Below are 22,987 nucleotides of genomic sequence, written 5' to 3'. Positions count from 1 at the left end.
GTGCAGCCAGGGGTGGGCAGCTCGGGGACTGGCCGCGACCCCGCCTGTGCGCAAAGCAGGACCCAGCAGGAAAACAACAGAAACCGAATCTGATCCTAGCTCGCGGGTCCAGCCAGCTACCGAAACCAAACTGATGCCAGAGCGTGGGAGCCCTGGGGAGATCTTTGCGGAACGCAGGGTCCTTGGGAGCCTCTCTCTGCCCTTTGAGTTTGCCTCTGAACCTGCTTCACTGAGTTGGCCGGGCTGCTGGGTTTGACTTTTGTTTAAACAAAACAAAAAACAAAAAACAAAACAAAAAAAAGAGGTTGATCGATCAGCTTATTTATGTGTGTGATACTGGAGATTGAGCCCAGCGCCTTCACACCGGGCTACACTACTGCACCACTTATTTATTTACCTACTTATTTAATTTGGAAAGATGGTCTAGTCGTGTCATCCAATTGCCTAGGCTGGGCTCGAGCTTGGTATCCTTCTGCCTCAGCTTCCCGGCGTGCTAGAGTTATAGGTTTACACCGCCATGCCCAGCTCGGCATTCTTTTGGTTGTAATAGTAGCTATGATGCTCTTTCCAGCTTTTGGCATCCTAAGTGGAAGCGAAGTCCCCACTTCTATTCTAGTGTTCTGATTCAACAGCGACACTGCAACATTGTGTACCACGCTATTGTTTCTGTTTATTAGCTTTAAAGCTATCAAGATGTGTATACACTTTTAAACATGTGTATACATTTTACATTTTGTTGGATATTGCTAAATAGCTTTGCAAAGAGATATACACACTCACAACCACGATTATGAGGAATTTGTGATTTTTTTCTTCTGTATCCTTGCTAGTGGTGCTTTGTGTAATAATGTGTCCATGAATATGAGGAGGTGGTGGTGGTATTGGAAACCTAAGCAGAAAATGACAAATACCCATACAAAACAGTTTTGTGCTCTCTGAATTCTCTCCTTTCCTTTCCTTTCTTCTCCTTCCTTCCTTCCTTCCCTCCTTCACATTTTATTGAAGAACTGCTAAAAGCCAGAAATTGTTCAAAATATTGTCAGTATAGCAACATACTGTATAATGCAGATAAGGGCCCTTATCCCTACGGAGTTATAGTGTGAGGGGATAAAATTACTAAGTAAAGCACATTAAGTGTTAGATGGTGCTGTGGAGAAAAATAAAGCAGAGGCAGGATTGGGGTTACAGGATGTCATAAATATGGTGGTGAGAGGGTTTCACTGAGAAAATGGCAACTGAGCAAAGATCTGGGTAGAAGAGTGAGATGAAAAAAGAAAACTAGGCTCAAATCTTCTCTTCTTCCTCTGACTGCCAGAAGGGGCACAATCTTGCCCTCCATCCCCATGGTCTCTTCAAAGTGGCCTGGGGCCACTAGCCTCAGAGCCTTCCCATCACCTTCAGGGACTTTAGCCACTGCCTTCAGGCCCAGCTGACAGGCACCTGGCTCCATTGATGCCTCTTCTCCTGCTGGGCTGCTTCATCCCCCTCCTGGAGGAGTGGCCAGGAAACCACTCCTGAGAAGGCAAAGATTGGAGAGGCACTGGTGCCTATTGATGTCCTGAAGTCCCCAAACCCCAATAGGCCATGATCAGCATGGCTGGATCCCCTGGAGATGCTTGGAAAGCAGTAGCAGTCAGAATTTCAGCCCTGCCCTTTCCCCCCAGAAACTTGGGTGCTGTCAGTCAAGCAGTACTTGTCAGCCAAACTGTTACCATGGTAGCTGATGCTCTTAGATGTCCTCTCCTAGGACATCTAAGCAACAGGTTTAAAACACAGACCTATCCCAGATGACTCTGCCCTGCAGTCAGTCCTGATGAACCGGGTACTCCATTAATATGAATTCCTTAAAAAGTTCCACATGCAGCCCACTCCTGATCTGTGAAAGGAGCTCCCTTACACTCCTCGGTTTAGTTGATGCGGGCTCCCTTGGGTGTATTAAGCCCCATATGGTATAGCACAGGTACTGATAAAGCCTCCCTCCTGTAAATTCTTATAATGTGTAGTGTGAACAGAGCAGATCTCTTTAAAAGGAGTTGGCAACACTAGGTGCTGCCAGTCCTGAGAAATGCCAGCAGCAGAGACTGGCAGTGCCGACCGGGGCAGTTGATCACCACCTCCAAAGAACCCAAAGAGGTGGCAGAAGCTGGTGGAAGAGCACCAGGTAGCTGCCAAAGTGGCTACAAACCTCTGCTGGGGAGGAGCTGACCGGGTGGCTCGAAGCCCCCAAGGGCTGTAACGTGAAAGAGCTGTGACACCAAGGGCAGAGGCCACTGGCATTCAAAAGATGGGACTCACTAACATAAAGGGTGCAGAGACCCCAAGGTGAGTACATACTTTGCAAGCATAAAAGGTATGGTTGGAGGGCAGAGAGCAGGACAAAGCCACATGAAATAAGGTCAGAGAGGAGACATGGGTGTGGTAGGCCTATAGGAATAATGCAATATTTATTGGAAGTGGAAAACCAAGTTTTAGAAAAGAAGTTGAAAGATTTATTTTGCATTGAAAAATAAACCTAGCATTACCTTCTTACAAAGAATGTAGCAAAATTTAATAGTAGTCTAATGTTTGAAAAGTTTTCCAGCACGCTGATCACTTTTTTTCCCTTCTGTGTTTATAATTGTTCCCTTTCTTCACCCTTAGCTGCATTTGAGTTAATAAATAGCCTTTGATTATTGAAGTTTAGATGAATTGTAATTAAGCAACCAGCTGTAGAAATCTAGAGGAAAATTTATTGGTTATCTACTTTTATTGCTTAAGAATTTGAATTAAAAATGGTCTACAAAAAATTTCAAAGGAATATGCATTTTCAGGATTGAGAAGAAACAAATATCTGACTATTCAGTAAATATTGAATATGGTGATAGAAATTTGAATCTCATTTTCTAACAGATTGGATTGAGTGAATTTTTGAGAATTAGTTTTGTTGTCTTTTGAATGTATGTTTATCAAGATTAGTTAGACACAATAAATGTAGAAAAGGGGAAGAAAAAATGAAAAATGACAACTAATCTAAAATCTGCTTGGGAAACTAAAACAGAGTAGGTAGGTAAGTGTTCCCCAAAATAGTCCTTCAGAATAAACACTCACTGTCAGTATCTCTTCTAAGAAATAATGGAAGTCTGAGTTTCTCAACCTTGGCTGTATTAACATTTGGACTGGCTAATTTTTCCTGCAGGAAGCTATCTGTTACATTGTAGAATATTTAAACAGCATCCCTATGTGTACCCACCAGATGTCACTAGTAACCCACAATTGTGACAACCAAAAACGCACAGGCCAACTGAAGATAATGGAGATGTAGGTCAATGAAGAGAGCCCAGAAGTAAACCCTAGAATACATGGTGGGTATATTAGCCCATTTGGGCTGTTATAACAACATAGCACATATCGGCTGACTTAAAGAACAGAAATGTATTTCCTCACAGCTCTAGAACCTAGAAGTCCCAGATAAAAGTCCCAGACCTTACAGTTTCTAGTAAGTGCCTCCTCAGTTGAACATGGTCACCTTCTTCCAGCATCCTCATATGGCCTTTTCTCCCTGGCTCATCAAAATAGATGACGCTGTGTCTCTTCCTCTTCTGCAAGAACCTCAGTCCTATGTAAGTCAAAACATATCCTTCAAACTTCACTGGACCTTTATTCCTTTTGCACCATCTATAACTAATGTCACATTTAGAATTAAGGCTTTAAGCTATGATTTTGGGAGGGGACATAGTTCAGTTCATAAGTACACTGAAATGATTTTTGACAAGAGTGCCAAGGCCCCTCAGTGGAAGAAAGGACAGTCATTTCAACAAGTGATGTGAGGAAGTGGAAAAACAGGTGTAAAAGAAAGAAGTTGGGGGCTTGGGATATAGCAAAATGGCACAGCACCTGCCCAGTAAGGGAGAAGCCCCAAGTTGGATTCCGGGTAATAAAAAAAAAAGGAAAACAAAACCCTCCCCAAGAATGAAGTTGGCCCCTTAGCTTATCCTGAATGCAAAGACTAACTCAAAATAGACCAGGAATTGAGATGTAAGACCCAAGACTGCAGAAGTTGTAGAAGAATACATGAGGGGGAGTGTTCATAGCATTGCATTTGACATTTTTTTGGTTATGATATGGATACCAAATTAAAAGGCAACAATAATATAAAGGAAAAAGTTAGACTTTATCAAAATAAGTAGTTTGTGTGCTTCCCAAGAGTAGTACCACCAGTTATAAGACAATTACTAGCATGAAAGACAATACTTACAGTCATATATCTTATATGATAAGTATATGTAGAATATATATATGTATTTTAAAAACCCTACAACTTATCAACAAAAAAATCAAACAACCAAATTAAAAAAGTCGGCAAAGAATTTAAGTAGATATTCTCAAAAGAAGATGCACACAAAAAGTATGGTAAACCTCAATAAACATCAATAACTGTTAGAAAAATGCATATCAAAACCACAGTACAGGTGGATGAGGTGGTGTGTGGGTTGTAATTCCATCTGCTTGTGGGGCTGAGGCAGGAAGATCACAAGATGGAGGCCAGCTCATGTGACCCAGTCTCGAAATAAAATAAGTGAGCTGGAGAAGTAATCAGCGGTAGAGTTCTTGAGAGATTCTGGGTTCAAATCCAGTATGGGAAAAAATGAAGTAGAACAAACAAACAAACAATCCTGCCCCCATCACACACAAAAACCAAAGCAAAACACAGTAACAGGAAACTAAGATACCATTCTCTTCCACAAAGTTGGAATAATAGTGAAAAACTAGAAAACATGCCAGATGCAGCACATGTGTAATTCCTGCCCTAAAAGAGGTTGAAGCAGGAGGATCATAAGTTTGAGCTCAGCCTGGTCAACTTAGCAAACCTTGTCTCCAAATAAAACAATAAAAGGGATGAGGACGTAACTCAGTGGTAGAATGCCACTGGATTCAATTCCCAGTCCTACAAACAAACAAATGAACAAACCAAACAAAAAGAGGAAAATAACAAGAGTGCTGTCAAGGACGTTGAGGAATCAGAACCCAAACACAGTGCTGGTAGGAACGTCAAATGTAGAAGGAGGCCTGGTGGTCTCTCAGTATAACAAAAACAGAGTTACCATATGACACACTCCTAAGCACATGATCCTGGGCTTACTCCACACTTCAATAAATGCTCCAATTAATTGCAAACAGATACTCAAATTCTAGTACATGGATATTCACTGGAGCACTATTCAAAAGGTGGAAATCATACAAATGTTGAGCATTAATGAATGGACAAACAAAACAGAGCGCAGTCACCAGTTGGAGTATTATTCAGCCATGAAAAATAATGATGCTGATACACGTGCAATATGGACAAGCCTTGAAAACATGTTAAATCAAAGAAGCAAGCACAAGAGGAAATTTTTGGACTCCTTTTCCTCATTTGTTTTTTTTTTTTTTTTTGGTACTGGGGTTTGAACTCGGGTTTTCGTGCTTGCAAGGCAGGCCAATGAACTGCTAAATTCCCGGCCCTCATTTGGTTTTGAGGTCTCCTTCTTAAGAGCAGCCCTTTCATGGGCCTTCAGGGAATTCGCTAACAAAGGTTTAAAGCATGCCCTTCATGGGACATTTCCTTAACCTGCTAATCTGCCTTATGCCTAAGTGTCCCACCTGTCACTAGACGTCCCTGTCACAACACATCTGTTTATACAGACAGATTCCTAATGGCACTCACCTGCCTTGTCTAATTTCTTCACACCACCTGTCCACTCTCTAGATACTCGCCAGGAAAGAAAGTGCGGGTGTGTCAGTCAGGTGAGATGCAGAGGTGTGTCTTCCAACAAAATGTGAAATAACAAAAGCAGTTGATTACTCACAGATCCCAGAGAGAAGAGCACAAGATGCCTTGTAGGAGCAGTGGGAAGGAGATCTAAGGAGCATGGATACTGAGGGTGAGGAGTAAGTTACTGAGAGACGCACACCTGGGCCAACCATTACCAGGTCTAGCCCGTCACGTAGGTAGGCTTTCTGCACAGTTCCAAATGGTGGGCTACAGCAAGCTGGCTGGAATTCCACAGGGTCACGGTATCGATGAGAGGTGGTCGTTGTGGCATGTGTGTGCCCTTTCCGTGTGTGGAGTGGGCCCAGTGCAGTGACTCTGGTTGTGCATGCATCCAGCTGACTAAGGGAAGACAGGCAGGGGATGGTGGTGGTGAAGGGAGCTGGATCAATCACACTGGGGGACTGGGAAGAGATAAAGAACTAAAAGTGGCATCAAGGGGGCTTAGCTTCCTTCTTGTAGAACAGTGACCAGCTCAGACAAAAATGGGGGAAAGGGGCAATGACATCATAAGATTCCACTGCAGAAACATATTGCAGAACACTTTCATTTGTGTGAAAGGATCACAATAGGCAAAAGCAGAGACAAAGAAAGCAGACAGAGCTGCTGGCAGCAGGGTGGAGAGCTGAGTAGGCTGGCTCTTAATAAGCACAGAAGTCAATGCTACCTTTATAATAGCTGTTATTATTGCTGTCATTTAATTATTTCAGTGATCAGGGAGAACTTTGTATGTGAAGGAGAGTACATCATAGGCCAGCAACTGAGTATTTTCTGTAACTTTGGCCCTTTCAGATTTTTCCAAGTGAAGCACTGAGTGGATATTTTCAAGACAGTATCAACTAATTATTTTATCTGCTGATTTCAGGAATGAGGTGACCCAGTGTTCAGTTGTGATTACACAGAAATGACCATGTTAGGCCTTTTGAGCAAGGCAAGTGTGAATGCCCCCAAACAGAACTGCAGCTAGGACCTATAGGAAAGAGCATGTCAAGGATTTGCAGGTGTCCCAAGGAAGGAGTAGCCTGCCAATTTTCAATGCTATCAGAAGTGCATCAGAGTCCAGCAGTCAGAAAGTGAGACCAGCCAGGTGAAGTTGTGCATGCCTATAATCTCAGTACTCTGGGAGGCTGAGGCAGGAGTATTACAAAATTGAGCCAAGCCCAGGCAATTTAGCTACTTAGCAAGACACTTTCCTAAAATGAAAAAATTTTAAAGGGGTAGGGGATGTAGCTTAGGGTGAAAAACCTGTGTTCAATCCAGGATATCACCAAAAAGAAATAAAAACCCCAAACAGCAGCAGTAACAACTATAACAACCTGAAACTAGAAGTCAATAGAAAGGCCCTGAACTTCTCCCATCTTCACCCCACATCGTTCCAAAGTATGTGAGAGGTCCAAATGCAGGTCCCACAATTATGTGGGTCCTGCTTTTCCTGCACAATGATCAGAGAGCAAAAGAGATGTTTCTACCCAGTCAAGCTGTCCCTCCTTTCCTTAGAGGGGACAGAGTGAGCCTAGTGAAAGGTATGTCTGACACTGGGATCATTTTTTCCATTCCTGCAATACTCACTCCCTTCTTCTCTCTCTGCTTTGGGCTGTAGCATAAAGGAAGTTGCTTTAGGCTGATGCTAACAACAATTAAAATGCAACAGCTCATCTAGGTACACAAATGTATTTGCATTCACACATATTCATTCCTTAAGCAAACACTCAAAGAGAAGAGTTAGGAAGCTTGACCTCACTGACAAGAGACATTCCAGATAGCAATGATTTAACACTTTTTTTTTTTTCAAACCTTAGACATGCTAGCCGACAGTCAGATAAGTCCTTACCTCATAGCTGCTGTGAATTAGGCAACCGTTCTGCTGTATTTTAGCAAGAAGTCCTCAGAGATCTGGCCAGTCAAAATGAAATACAAGAACAGGGCTATAAAAACAGCCAGTGATGTAAGCTGGGAGTGTCCCTGCAATCAGAAGTTAGAAACGATACTAGAAAGTGAAAATACAGCTGGTCAGTGGCTGCTATGGAAACAGAAACTTAACCAGCGATGCCTTCTTTGCAGTCTTTGGAGAACTGGCTGAGAACAGCTGGGAAATGATGTTTTGATGTGTAAATTTCACTCTTCCAGAGTGGGAAAACTCTGGAACTAGGAGATAGTACTTAGTGTAGAGTGCCTTGAACCTGGAGACAGGGACTGTGAAATGGCTGTGAAAAAGTGCAAAAATCACACCTTCTCTTCTTCACCTTCGGTTCCCTATCTGGAACCACAGTCTATTCAGGTTTAGGATAAAATTCTGTAAACCTCGGAATGAGAGTTTGTAACCTGATTGCTGCCATTCTCTGAGAGTGTGTCTAAGTATGCTATGCTTTTACTTAATTTCTGGAGAACAGTCAGGGGCAAAAAGCAGTTAGTAACCTTATGCTTATTCACAGGAACAGAAAATTAGCATGTTATATTTGGATCTGCTACCCCACCCCCACCCCCAATCTCAGGAGTTGAATGCTTACTACCTAGCTGGTGGGGCTATTTGCCATTCAGCCTCGAGTTCTTTTTATAGATTCAAATGGAAATCATGAATTAGCAAAGTACAGCTCTGCTAGCAGCCCTATCATCAGATAATACCAGATAATGCTGGATGCAAGCAGCTGACACACAGCCAACTGTGCTGACCACTGCTGCTGCCACGGCTGTTCGGCGCTGGTTGAGGCTGAAGCACAGAATCAACTTCTCCAGGTACTGGTCTTTGCCACTGCCAGACACAGCCTTCTGGTGCAAGCTTGTGCTGGACACTATAGGTCGACTCTGCTGGGTGCTGCTTTCTACTGCTGATCTTCATTGGCTGCTGGACTTTATTTCAACAAGACTCTGATGTAGCCCAGGGGGGTGAGTTCACCGGAGTATTTCAAGCAAGAGTCCAACTAAGTCAAGGGATACCTAATAACCCTCCTGATTCCCTTTGGTCTCTCCTGTCTCTTAAAATTCTGCAACATACTGATATGTGTGATCATGATTCCTCAGAATCTTCCACAAGGTAAACTCAACCCAGCCACAGTTAATTTAACCCTTAGAGATCTCCTTTTTGAGAGGAGACTGTCAGATTGACTTTACTGAAAAGTTGAGTCTGGGTGTGCTGAACCATTCATATATAGACTTTGGGGCCATTGTTAGCCATCTTTTTTCTCATGACCAGAAAACAAAAAGAAACAAGAAACTTCACAGAAAATAATGTCAAGCTATTGAACTAAGAGAGAGAAGTAGTAATAAGAAATGGAGATTTCTGAAGGTGCTTTTTGTCTGCTGTTCTGTGGTCAAGAGCCAAGAGGCAAGGACTAAGGGCAGTGTTTTATGGGTGACCGAGTGAGTGCCAGAGGGTATGAAACCAGATTGCAGTGACTCTGCACCTGGACCACAGGTGTGTGTGTAGAACTTCAGAAACCCAGAAACTTGCCAGCATTTGGAGCCAAACCTGCTTCAGGCCCTAACAAGGAGCATCAGCCTCTTGCTGCCTCCCCTGAAGGCTGGTGGTGACCAGAAACTGGACAACTGGACAGAAGAGGGATAGCTGAGAGATCGGGGTCTGTTCTCAAGCAGATTTCTCTTTTTGGAAGGAATCTGGTATCACAAACAAAAAATGTCCTTCTAGCTAAGTAATGAGCATTTTGGATGTTACCTTTTTGTAAGGGTGACAGAAATAGTCAACTTGGTTGAGAATTGAGGGTACTGGGTTCAAAACTGATAATCCAAAGTTTGGCCTGTTGACATTCCGAGGGCCTGAAATGAGGCCTGAAGAATCAAAGCACCCCTCTTATTGATTTGTTTCTCTCTCAGAATTGAAGGCAGTGCATTTCCCCCAATTTCCTTATCTATGTTAAAACAAGATTCACAAAATAACTAGGGCTACTCCCATCCTACCCTGAAATCTCATTATCTGATCAGATGAGACAATTTAAGAGCAAATCACATCACATGGACTTTGTTGGAACTTCATGTCTGTCCCAGGACTTTTTCTAGTTTCCAAACTAATCATTGACAGGGTAGTTTCTGCGTACGTAGATCCTCTTTGATGACCACTCACCATGCCACCAGAATTGCCTATATCCCTGTCCCTGTGCCCATTGTCCTGTAAGGGAGAAATTTCAGCTTTAGCTTATTTCACTCCTCTTTGGGACTCGTTGTTTGAATTCAACCTCATATTTGCCCATGTTAATAAATATGTACTTGCTTTCTTAGTCTACTGACAGTTTACTTCTTAAATTAAAATTATGCTACTTTCAGAGAAAAAAAAAGAAAGCTTAAAACTTTCCTTCAGGGGGAAGGAGCTAAACTCTAAGCACCCATGAGTTTAAGGATGCGCTGTCAAAGGCAGGTGCAAGAGTGGGAAGAGAAGGCCCTCCAAGGCTCCAGAGCTCAAACTTATTTAAATTTTTGTGCATCCTCAAGGGTAGTTCTTGGATTTTGAGTTTAAACACCTAACAGGCAGGTCAAATTACATTTTCAGAGAATAGTTTTCCTATTTTGCAAAACTCTAAATATGCTGAAAGTGGGGAATAACGTGTTCCTCTTGTCATTGCTCTGTATCGGCATTGGTCCGGGTTCTACGGGGCTTTGGCTTTTGTTGGTTGGTTATCATCTGTCTCACTGTGTCTTTGCAATAAACAGACCCACAGGCAATACAGCACAGAGAAACACTGAGTATAGAGGAAACAGAGCACAGGCCGTGTGTGTGTGTGTGTGTGTGTGTGTGTGTGTGTGTGTGTGTGCATGCCTGCATATGAGCTAGGTAGGATAGAAAATGGAACTGAAGAAAGTAAAACTTGAAGGAAATAAAATTTCACCTCTAAACTCCAAGATATAGTATGTAAAAGTACAAATCTCCAGTGATGAATATCATTATATTGTTACCTAAAATGTACCAATGAAACTAATTAAACTATTAAAAAAAAAAAGACTGGTCAGCAGCAAGCAGTCACTTTACACAGGTGAACCTTGATTTCTTAGGCAGATAAGTGATTTGGAATAGATAGCAAACCTTACCTTTCATGTATGCCAGAGTCTTCTAAGGAAGTGCTTTCCCCATCTTGCCCCAGAGTACTGGGGGTTGAACCCAGGACCTTCACACTGAACTACACCTTCAGCCTTATTTATTTATTTATGAAGTAGGGTCTTGTAAAGTTGTTAAGCTGCCCAGACTGGGCTTCATCTTGTGATCCTCCTGCCTCATCCTCCTGGCATTATTAAAAATCATGCAGTCCAGTGAAACACTGTTTAGGCTTGGGCATCCCACCTTAGTATTAAGAAATTCTCAGGTGATTTTACCTGTGCTCCTGGGCTTAGCCTGGGTACAAGAACCTATGGTGTCCAATGCGAGTGTGAATCCATTTGATTCCATAATTGGAGATGCAATCCCTGGTGTCATTCCTTTCTCTGAACCCTTCCTTCCCCTGTGACACAGTTGTCAAGGAACTCCGCAGTCTCTTAATTTACAGGCATGCCTGAAAAAAGAATACAATTTGTAATATTTATTATTATTTGGACAGATGCTGAACCATTTCTACTGAAATATCTCAAACATCCAATTGCAGTTTATTAAGGAAGGTGCACCATCTAAAATCCTCCTATCTTTTCTAAGGCAATTATTTTTAGTCTAAAATATGTTATCAGCTTGCTAAAGACCAAGCACAGTAGGGCTTTTTGAGCTAGTTACCTACTGAAGAGCTAGTTTGGTTGTCTTTTCCCCATCTTTGTTTGCTTATAAATTAATGGGTTTAATTTCAGTGGATTAGTACATCCACATAGCATACTGTGATCTTTTTCACTCCCCTGTCACCTTTTTTTCCCTCAACCTCCTTCCTAGCTTCATAGCGGGAGAGGGGACTGCAATGCATATAGTATACTTTTATTATACTCATTCTTCCATTACCCACCCTTACCTTCTCTTTCCTCCTCATTCCTTTTCTCTTTTTGGTGGGGAGGTATACTGGGGATTGCAAGGCAGGTGCAGTGCCACTGTTAAATTCCTGGCCCTATTTGCACTTTTTTTGAGATGAGTTTGTTCAACTTATTTGCTCATGGTTAACTGGATATGTTTTTTTTTTTTTCGGTGTTAAGTTTTTTGAGTTATTCATATATTCTAGGTATTAAATCTATGTCAAAAGAGTAGCTGATAAAGACTTTTTCCCATTCTCTAGGCTGTTTCTTCATTCTATGTTTCCTTGCTGTTTAGAAAAATTTCAATGTGAAGTGGTTCCATTTGCTGATTCTTGCTATTATTTCCTGTGCTATTGGTATCCCTTTGAGGAAATCTTTGCCTGTGCCTATGGCTTCAAGTTGTTCCCCTGTGTTTTCTTTCAGCATTTTCAAAGTTTGAGGTCTTATACTTAGGATTGAGATCCATTTTGAATTGGCCTTTGTACAGGGTGAGAGATAAGGATCTAGTTTCCATCTTGTACAAGTTGGATATCCAATTTTTCCAGCACCATTTATTAAAGATGGTATCTTTTCTCCCTTGTACATTTTAAACCTTTTTCCAGAATCAGTTCACCATAGTTATGTGTATTTGTTTTCATGTCTTCTATTCTGTCCCATTGTTCTATTTTTGGGCCAGTACCATGCCTTTTTTGTTAGCATGGCTTTGTAGTATAATTTGAAACCGGGCATCTTTTTTTTTTTTTAAGATTTTATTTTATTTTTTATTTTTTATTTTTCAGCTTTAATTGAGTTTATTGGTACATTTTAGGGACACAGTACAGTTACATTCATTGTTGGGATCATGTACCTCTACATGGCAAGTCTTGATTCTCATTTTTTCCCCTTACCTCTGCCTTCCCTTCACCCCCTCCTCCCCTCCCCATCTACAAACACTTTATTTTCACCTTTTCATTCTCTCACATTTTTTTCTTTTCCCTTTTTACTCTTCCCCTACCCATCCCACCTTCCCTACACCTTTAGCTCCTTTCTTCCCATTTCTAAATGTCAGTAATCTTATTAGAATCTTATGCATTGCTGCAGATTATTCACACCAGGGACACTATTCGGTATTTACACATGTGTGACTTCTTTATTTCACTTAGTATATCTTCAATATGTATCCATTTTCCTATGAATGAATCTATTCTCTCGCTCTTTATGGCTGAGTAATATTCCATTTTATAGAAAAACCACAACTTCTTTATCCAGTTTCCAACGGATGGGCAAATAGGCTGTTTCCAAGATTTAGCTATTACAAACTGTGCCGCTATAAACATGGGTGCACATACTTCTCTGTGATATGATTCTTTTAGTTCTCTTGGAAAGATACCCAGCAGAGGGATGGCTGGGTCAAATGGAACCTCCAGTCCAAGCTCTTTGAGGTATCTCCATATTGATTTCCATAGTGGTTGCACTAGTATGCACTCCCACCAACAATGGAGAAGGGTTCCTTTCTCCCCACAACCCCGCCAACATTTGTTATTGTGTGATTTCTTGATAGCAGCCATTCTTTGTGGGGTGAGGTGGAATCTCAGTGTTGTTTTCATCTGCATCTCTCGAATGACCAGTGATGTGGAACATTTTTTCAAATATTTTCTTGCTGCTTTTACTTCTTTGTCTGAGAAATGTCTGTTCATTTCGGATGCCCATTTTTGAATCGGGTCTTTATATTTGGGGGGACTGATTGTTTTGAGTTCTTTATATATCCTTGATAATAATCCTTTGTCTGAGGAACAGCTGGTAAAACTTTTTGCCCACATTTTAGATTGTCTCTTAGTTCTGCTGATGGTGAAACCAGGTATCTTGATGCCTCCAGTCTTGTTCTTTTTTGTTAGGATTGCTTTGGCTATTCTGAATATTTTGTATTTCCATGAAAATTCTTGGATATTTTTATAGTTATATGAAGAATATTACTGGCATTTTGATGAGAATTGCATTGAGCTTGTAGATTGTTCATGGTATTTTAGCTATTTTAACAATACTTATTCTTCTAGTCCATGCACTTGAAAGGTCTTTACATTTCTGGTGTCTTCTTCAATGTCTTCAGTGTTCTGAAATTTTTATTATAGATGTCTTTCACCTCTTTGGTTACATTGATCTTAAGAAATTTTAATTTTTTGAAGTAATTCTGAACAGAATTGTTTTCCTGATTTCTCTCTCAGTTGGTTCATTAATGGTATGGAGAAAAGCTATTAAGATTTTCATGTTGATTTTATATCCTAATATTTTGCTGAATTCATTTATCAGCTCTAGCAGTCTTTTGGTGAAGTCTTTAGGGTCCTCTAAAGAGACCTCTACAATAGAGAAAATTTGACTTCCTCCTTTCCTATTTGTATCAGTTTTATTTTTTCACTTTTTTAATTGATGTAGCTAAAATTTCAAAAACTACATTGAATAGAAGTTTTGAAAGTGGACACCCTTCCTTGTTCCTGATTTGAGAGGAAATATTTTTATGTTTTCACATGTGAAATACTTTCACATTTCATGTGAATGATTTTGGCTGTGGGGTTGTGAAAAATGGCCTTTAGTATATTGAGGGATGACCCTTTGATATCTATTTTTGGTAGAGATTTTTATAATGAAAGGATATTCAATTTTGTCATAGGGGTTTCTGCATCAATTGAGAAGACTGTGTGATTTCTTTTACCCTTGGTTCTATTTATGTGGTGAATTATTTTTGTTGGTTTGTGTGTGTTGAAGTATCCTTCTAATGCTGGAATTAAACCAAGTTTATCATGGTGTATGGTCTTTTTAGTGTTTCATTGAATTTAGTTTACCAGTATTTTTTAAGTTTTTTTTTTCATCTATGTTCATCAAGGATATTGGTCTATAGTTTTGGTGTGATTGTGGTTGTATTTTCATCTGGTTTTGATGAATGGGATGAATTTGGAAGTGTCCCTTTCCTTTCTATTTCGTAAGGAACATTAGTGTTTTGTTAGTTCTTTAAAGGTTTGATGAAATGCAGCTGTAAACCCATCTGACCCTTTACTTTTTTTTTTGAGACTTTTTAAAAAATTACTGCCACAATCTCACTGCTTGTTATTGATCTGCTTAGGATTTTTATATCTTCTCCATTCAGTTTTGGTAGGTTGTATATGTCTAGACATTTTTTGTTTTATTTTGTTTTGGTACTGGGAATTGAACTCAGGACCTTGTGCTTGCCAGGCAGGTGCTGTGCTGGTGAGCTATATCCCTAGCTCCAATATTCCAGCTTATTAGGTTTTCAAGGTAGTCCCAAAAATCTCTGGATTTCAATGATATCTCTTTTCAGCATCCCCTTTTTCATCTCTAACTGTATTATTTGAATCTTTCTCTTTGTTTTCATTAGTTTGTTGAAGAGTTTATCAATCTTGCTTATCTTTTCAAAGTACCCTCCTTTTATTTTATCTTGTTTATTTTTCTTCTAGTCTCTATCTTATTATTTCACCTGTGAACTTTATTATTTCTTCTGTTGATTTGGTTTTGGTTTGTTCTTGTTTTTCTAAGACTTAGAGATGCATGAATAAGTCATGGTTTGAGCTCTCACTGGTGTTTTTGAAATAGCCAATCATAGCCATAAATTCCCTCTTAGAACTGCCTTTGCTATATCCCAGAGAGTCTGGTACACTGTAATTCCATTTTTATTTGATTCTAGAAATTTTTAGATTTTCCCCCTGATTTCCACAATGATCTGCTGCTTGATCAAAAGTGAGTGGTTTGATCTCTATGTGTTTGTACAGGTTGACTTTTTGTTTCACTTCAGTATGATATCATAAGATGCAAAAATTTATTTCAAGTTGTTTATTCATTAAGGCTTGGTTTATGGGCTAAAGTATGATCCATTTGGGCCTTTAATGCTATGGCAGAGAAATCTGATGCTATTCTTGTGGGTTTACCTCCATGAATGACTTGGTGCTTCCCCCCTGAAGCTTTCAATATTCTGCTCTTGTTCCGTGTGCTTGTCATTTTAACTGTAACATGATGTGAGAAGCTTATTTTATGATCATGCCTGTTTGGTGCTCTAAATACTTCCTATACCTAGATGTCAATATCTTTTTCAAGATTTGGGGATTTTTCTGGTATTATTTTATTTAATGGGTTGATTTGTATGTTGGTGCCTTCATCTACACCAACAGATTTGTAAATTTGGTCTTTTAACTATGTCCAGAGTTCTTGGGTTATTTTTCTGTTACTTTTTTTCTTTATTAATTTCTATAAGTACTAAATCCTCAACTTTACCTTTAAGCTCTGAAATTCTGTCTACTTCATGGTTCTATCTATTGGTGAGTTTTTTTCTACTGTGTTTTTTATTTGACTTATGCTTTTCATTTCTATAATTTTTTTTTGTTTTTTGCAAAAACTCTGTTGAATTGTTCCTTCCTATCCTGCATTGCCATCTTTAATTCATTCAGCTGTATATTTATATCATTTTTGAAGTCATTCATTATTTTATAATCAGTCTTTTGAATTCAGTTTTGGAATTTCTCCCACTTTGATACATTTGCATTTAGTTATGTCAATTATGGAAATTTCAAGGAGTCATTTTTGCCTGATGTGGTGGAATAACTAATGGTCAACTTGGAATGTCCATCTGAACTGAGTCAGAGTGATTCTGGGTGTGGAAGACTCACCTAAGAATTATTGTCAACAACATGAAAGGAGAACTGGAGGATGTCTGCATGCTGTTGATTTTCCTGGAGAAGCTTGCTGTGGCTGGTTTTCCTGATATGAACTTGACAATTCTCATTATCAGAGGAGCTCAGGTCCTCACTGTCATTCAGGATGGCTTCTGTTCTGGTTGGGGGTGCTCTGGTCTTCACCTTGAACGATGCTTCCTGGCTCCAGTGAAGATCTCTCAGCCTGGTGGCACAGATCCTTCACCCACTGGCACAAACTTCCTAGCTTCCACAACAGGCCTTTGGGGCTTACCAGTGTGGATCCTTAATACAGACTCTCATAAGACATTGCCTTGGTCTCTGGGTCTTTACTTGTGTGGGACATTACTGTGGAATCCAGGCCCTCGGCTGGATTCTTCAGGTCTTTATCATGTGGTCAGATCTCTTGTACTCCTCTGCATTTGACTTTTTGAGTGAATAATGTGAGATAATCCTATAAATTATGTGTCCTATATTAAATTTGTTCTCTTGAAAATCCCGATTGCAACACCTGGTTTCCTATACGTTCATTTCTATATTGAGATGTGTGCATCTCTTGGCATAGTTGACTTTTCCAAGTTTTTTAAGTGCCCAATTTGCTTTTTTTCTTTTGTTTAGTATTGGGGATCAAACTCAGGACCTTGCACTTGAGAGTCAGGCAGCAGAACCACTGACTTAAATCTCCACCCCCAACTTACTTTTCTTTCTTTCCTTCTTTCTTTTTTTCTTTCTTTCTTTCTTTCTTTCTTTATTTCATTCTATTTATTTATTTATTTTTACCAGGGATTGACATTGGGACCTTGTGCTTGTGAGGCAGGAAGCCAGTGGCACTACTGAGCTAAATCCCTGGCACCCAACTTTTTTTCCATGGGTTGATCTCCAGCATCACTAAGAGAGGGAAAAACAAACTGCATCAATGTTAATGACATGAAGGCAAACCAGATATTGACACACAATAAATACAAGTTAAAAGCAACAATTATTCCACCAGGAGCAATAAAAAATAAAACAGCAATAACAATACAGACTCAAAGAAAAACTAGATAGTAATATAGAGTATAAGCCAATTAAAAGCAGCTACTATCCCACCCTTAAAAATAAAAAGAAATAGACAAAAATAAACCAGATATTGACATTTAATCATTTAAAGGCCCACAAATAACAACTACAACACTATTAAAAACATGAAGAAATCAGTAATCATACATAAAGAAGAAAACTACAAATTAATAAAGGTTAATAGAGCCCAGTACTAGCATACAGCTACAAGAGATATATGCTTGTTGCCTTCCCTAATTCAGCTATGCTGTTTTATATCAGGAGTCAGACCAAAGCTGTGTGTGACTCAGATATGTCACTAAGGCCTAAGTCCTGGTCTGTGAAGTGGCAGCGCCTGCTGAATTAGATGCAGCTGAGGTCAGTGTGACCCCAGTTAAAATACTTTCCCCTGAATTATCCCTTCTCACTGACCTTGTGTGTTGCTTGCTAATTGTGCCTGGTTCCGGTACTAGTTTCTTCTATCCTAGCAAGATAAGCAGTGCCAACTCCCTGACAACCCTACCTGGTGCCATCATGCCAAGTGTTCAGCAGTAATTCACTAGATGACTTCAAAGTTCCCTAGCTCCCAATTCCTTCTCACGATTGTATTCAATACATCCAGGATGTGCTTGGGGGATTTTGTCTTTGCTGCCATCAGCAGCACTAACCAGGTCCCAAGCCTCAGCTTCACCATAAGTCTCTTTCTGTCTATTATTTAACCTTTCACTGGCACTGTGGTGGGTACAGGAGGCTGGGACTTACTGCAAGGCTTTCCAGCAATGTCCACTTCCTCTGACCCTTACATGAGCCAAATAAACCTGTCTTCCCTTAACTTTTGGGTATTGAGTATTTTGTTTCAGCAAACAAGAAAAGTAACTAAGACATAGATATAACAGTAATAAAAGAGGATAGAGAAAAGATGAAAGAAGTAAAATTTACAAAAGAAAGATGCTGAGGAGGAGAGAAAAGCTGAACAAAAAATCCCATTAAAGTACTAAAAAAAGATAAACAGAAGTAGTTAAAAAAAGTCAAATAGAAAATGCAAAAAAAATTAAAAAGGCACAAAGAACATCACCCCTCTTGAAATATTGAAAAATGAAAAGAGAATGAGCAAAAAAAAAAAAAAAAAAAACAAAAAGGCAAAAAAAAAACCCCCCCCCTTAAAAAATAAAAAAAAAAAAAAAAAAAAATAAAAAAGGCAAAAAAAACACCCCCCCCTTTGAAAATTTAAAAAAAAAAAAAAAAAAGAGAAAAAAAAAAAAAAAAAAAACAAAAAGGCAAAAAAAAAACCCCCCCCCTTAAAAAATAAAAAAAAAAAAAAAAAAAAATAAAAAAGGCAAAAAAAACACCCCCCCCTTTGAAAATTTAAAAAAAAAAAAAAAAAAGAGAAAAAAAAAAAAAAAAAAAAAACTTTTTTCCTTCATGTTGCAGTGTTTATGTGAGTAATTTCTTTCCAGGAACTGTGGTACTGGAATCCCACAGAGAGGAGAGAGGGATAGTAAGTCACACCTGGGGCCCAATTCTATTTCACAACCATTTTTTGCTCTATGAATGCTGAGTCCAGCCCTGATTTCCCACTGGGCAGGGCTAGTCCTTGGTGTTTTGTCAGCTTCTGTGATGTATTCACTCCAGAAGCTTTTGATGCTTATTTGTGTTCTTCTCTGTCCCCATAGCCCCTGCTATCCTGATTAGCTTTGTGGCCTCTGTGCTCATAAGGTGCCTGCCATACTTGCTACCAAAATCTCTCTGTGTGTATACCCTGGGACATGGCAAACATCCAAGTAGAGGCATATTACTTCTGATCATACCAGTGGGTGGAGACAGCAAGTGGACCAATGAGTTCTATGCTGGAAGTGACAGGAAAGGGACCCAACAAGTCCACTGGATTAAACTCCTGTGCTTTCAGACCTAGATCCCTCAGAAAACCATAGGTAACTGGCCTGGATCTCACCACCAAGGATGGACCGCCACGTCCTCCCACACAGCCCTAGTTCGCAGTTGCTCAAACTTCTCATGGGTTTGTGGCTCAGCCTCATCCCTCTCTATGACTATCTCTCATTGTCATCTCCCACCCAATAGCTGCCTTTGAGACAACAGAGACCCTGATGTAAGGTTGTTCTATGACTTCTGATCCCTGGAGTAGTTCTTTCTTACACAATAAACCCCTTCTTGAAATGGATCCTAATTATAACACTCATAAATATGGCAGGCACTGTAGTGGATTTCTTCTCCAATATTTTGGAGATGGAGTCAGTTTCAGAGTAAAATGCTACACTATACTTGCAGTTTACAGGGACCACAACTGTGTTTTTTTTTCCTGGGGCTAGTGATGCTGCTCCATTGTTTATTACTTGTGCTTCCACCCTCTCCCAGCCTACAATGTGCTTGCAGAATAAAGTCTCCAACTGCAGGAGCCTAAAGAATGGTTTAATGTTCCAGATACCTTTGTTCGTTTTTATGCCAGCCTATTTTTTTTTTTAAGGATTGAACTCAGGGCCTTTTCATTGAGCTTCATCTCTCTAGTCTTTAAATTTTTGTTTTGTTTTGTTTTTAGTTTTGAGACAGGATCTTCTTCTAAGTTGCTGAATTATCAGGCTGGGCTCAAATGTTACAGCCAGTTTCTTGTTTGAAACCAGTTTTACTCCAAGGTGGAGCTGCTTTTCCCAGTGGACTTCTCAGTTCTGGGACATTCCTGCCATCCCCATACCCTGTACAAGTGTCTGTATACTCAGTTTTGACAGTCAGAGTTCAGTGAAAATATTGTCCTGACTTGAAAGGTGTAATGGATGCTTTCATACTAGGATCATAAAGAAAAAGGTTTAATTGGAGCCACCACCTATATACACATTCCTGCCTCTATGATTTTTCTTAGAGATATCATTTCATTCTGTCAGGCATATAAATATTTCTCTTCATAATTTAAAATTTGCCATTGAACATTTGAGCTAGCTCTGCTAATTATACATCTTATCCTCTTCTTAATTTAATTAGTCAAAAGAATGTTCCTGATTACAGTATGATGTTTTAAAATGTGATTTTCAGTGTTTTGAGAGTATAGATATGAAAATATGCTCTTGACTTCTGTGATTACTTTTAAGCCATTTCCAGTCATATCCATAGAGGAAGGACTCACCAGTAGAGTCTGTTCTTGGGAATGGTATAATGACTTTAACATCTTTTTACAAGTACTGGATTCTAGAGAGCAGTCAGATAATTTTAACCCACAGTTTGGCTTACTCAAGTTACTCCAGTAGTAACAGAATTCTTATAATGTCATTTTCTTACATTGTAGGCTCCCTTTGAAGCGCTGCTAACTCACAGCGAGTAGCAGGAAGGTTGATGTGTATCTTTCATCCAATCTCCACCTATGGTGGTGATATTTTATATATCTGTAGTATAATATTAAAATGAAATTAATATTATGTATGTATTTTAAGGGGAAAATGTCATGATATTGTCTTACAAATTCAAGTACAAAAGATTTCTACTTAACCTAATTCATCTTACATCTCTGAATCTTTCCTCCTGTGCTAAGCATCCCTTCACTAAACGATACCAATTTCATTATTCATGTGATCTACTCCAAAATATATACACAATCATAGAAAAACAGCTTAAGAAATTAAGACCCTTCACAAGTGCAAGAACCTGAGTTCGATCCCCGGTACCAAAAAAAAAAAAAAAAAAAAAAAAAAAAAAAAAAAAAGAAATAAAAACCCTGCAGAACACTTGGTGAATGGAGTTGAGGAACTTCTATGTTTTTGTTCATAAGATGCATTCTATAAAAGATGTAGAGTGAGATTCTTGTATGAATAAAATCCCGGGAAACTTTTCTCTCTGTGGTTTTATCCCTCATCTGGATAGTAGTACGATTCGTTCATCTCAGTGTGCTTGCCATGTTGGGTATTAATATTTGTCTTTTTCATCAAAACGTTTTATTATGTATATTGTCAAACAGAGAAGATATTTGAGAGAATTTATAAATGAATCTACATACCTTATTTTTCATTATAATAATTTTTTTGGGGGGGAACCAGGGATTGAACTTGGGTCCTTACACTTGCAATGCAGATGGCAGAACCACTGAGTTAAATCCCCAGCCCCATTTTAACAGTTTTGTTACATATCTATTCATTCATTCATTTCCATCCATCAACTAATCATATTATTTGTTGCTGCAAAAAGGTGTATTTCTGCACACATTTCAGCCAGAATGACATAAGCTATCTCAAATGCGAGCCTTTTGAAACTTACCTAGAGTCAATCAAACCAATTTGTCCATAATTTCTCTATGCTCCCTCCTCTATTTGTAGCCTTCTTTATTTGGATCATTTTTGTCCTGTAGCAAAGCCCTGTCTGGTGATGCAGGAAGCAGAGTTTGGTATTACCTACATGGCCTTTGCAAAAAGCTGAAAGAGTTTTATTCACATAGTCTATTTTTTAAAGTAGAATTTTACTGCACATTGAAAGACCCATCTGAGAGGACACTGTACAAAGCTTTTCAAAGTAATTTTCTTCCTCAGTTTCGTGTCTTTCATCCTGAAGCTATAGACCAAGGAGGACCTTGAAGTAAGCATCTCCTGGTTTAAGCCCCATGACTTTCCTCAAGGGGTCTGAGGAAATTGCATTCCTATTATCAAAATCTCAAGAATAGGCACTGATGGTGTATTCAGTATTGAATGCAGAGTTTTTGCCTCTACTTACAGAGCCTTTTCAAAGCAGTCCTGAGCTGGCTCGTAGTTCCTTTTTCCACACTTCAGCAAGGCCCATCCTTCTTCACAGTCCATCTCAGGAACACTCCATCCTACAGCAGAAGGGATTTCCTGAAAATTTCCTGTAAGTGTTCTCCGCCATGCCTATGTACATTTTGGCATTTGTCAACCTTCCTATGTGGTAATGCAACCAGGTATAGTTGCTCCAGCTTGTCAGGTTCTTCTTGTCTGACTGGCTCACATACTCTCTCTAGGTCAAACCTTGAGCTTTCAAACTCTGCAGGATTTTGTCATTCTGGACTTTCAGGTGTTTCATGTGGGCCGGAAGGTTGTGTATTCCCACATGCCACTTGGTCAATGTCTCTTCCAAGACCACGCTTTCAAAATCTGGTATTTTAGTGTCTCCAATTACCAGTCCTATGTAAAGTGAGATATCAGGTGACCCAGGCCATCCTTGATCTGGTGATCAACATTCTCAAATGAAGCAAAAGTAGATTTGTTATGTGATAAGCAGCAAAGTAAAACACTTTCTAGTGCTATTCTGAAATTCTTAAACTTGAGATTTTCCTTCGAGTCACTGGATTTGTAACAAATACATGGGTGATGAATGTAGTTTCTTGGCTCTGTTGGTAATTTCAGCACTTCACAGACAAGTAACAACTCTGTGATCCAGGGTCACATTTATAAGATGGGGATAGCATTAGTACTCATTACACTAGGATTTAGAAAGATTAATACGCTTATATATGTAAAGCGCTTAAAAGCACATCACATGGTATGGAAGACTCAGGTTCATTGTAGTTCCATAACCAGAGCTGCCTTCTTTTGCTCTAAGAACTGGTTGATAA

General features: G+C 39.5%; 1 protein-coding gene across 1 annotated transcript in view; it reads right to left on the bottom strand.

Moving 5' to 3' along the window:
* The window catches only part of Ifit5 (interferon induced protein with tetratricopeptide repeats 5), a 14,689-nt gene extending 6,979 nt beyond the window's left edge, over window positions 1-7,710 (bottom strand). Inside the window, exon 1 of the mRNA XM_010632129.2 lies at window positions 7,620-7,710. Coding sequence (XP_010630431.1) covers window positions 7,620-7,624 — 5 coding nt within the window. The 5' untranslated portion in view covers window positions 7,625-7,710. The remainder of the gene's footprint in view (window positions 1-7,619) is intronic.
* Between the last annotated feature and the right edge of the window lie 15,277 nt (window positions 7,711-22,987).

Source organism: Fukomys damarensis, unplaced genomic scaffold, assembly GCF_012274545.1.
Source record: "Fukomys damarensis isolate Sample0158 unplaced genomic scaffold, DMR_v1.0_HiC HiC_scaffold_20, whole genome shotgun sequence".
NCBI lineage: Eukaryota > Metazoa > Chordata > Mammalia > Rodentia > Bathyergidae > Fukomys > Fukomys damarensis.
The sequence above is the reverse complement of the archived record's forward strand: the minus strand, read 5'-3'. Positions and strand labels throughout refer to the sequence as shown.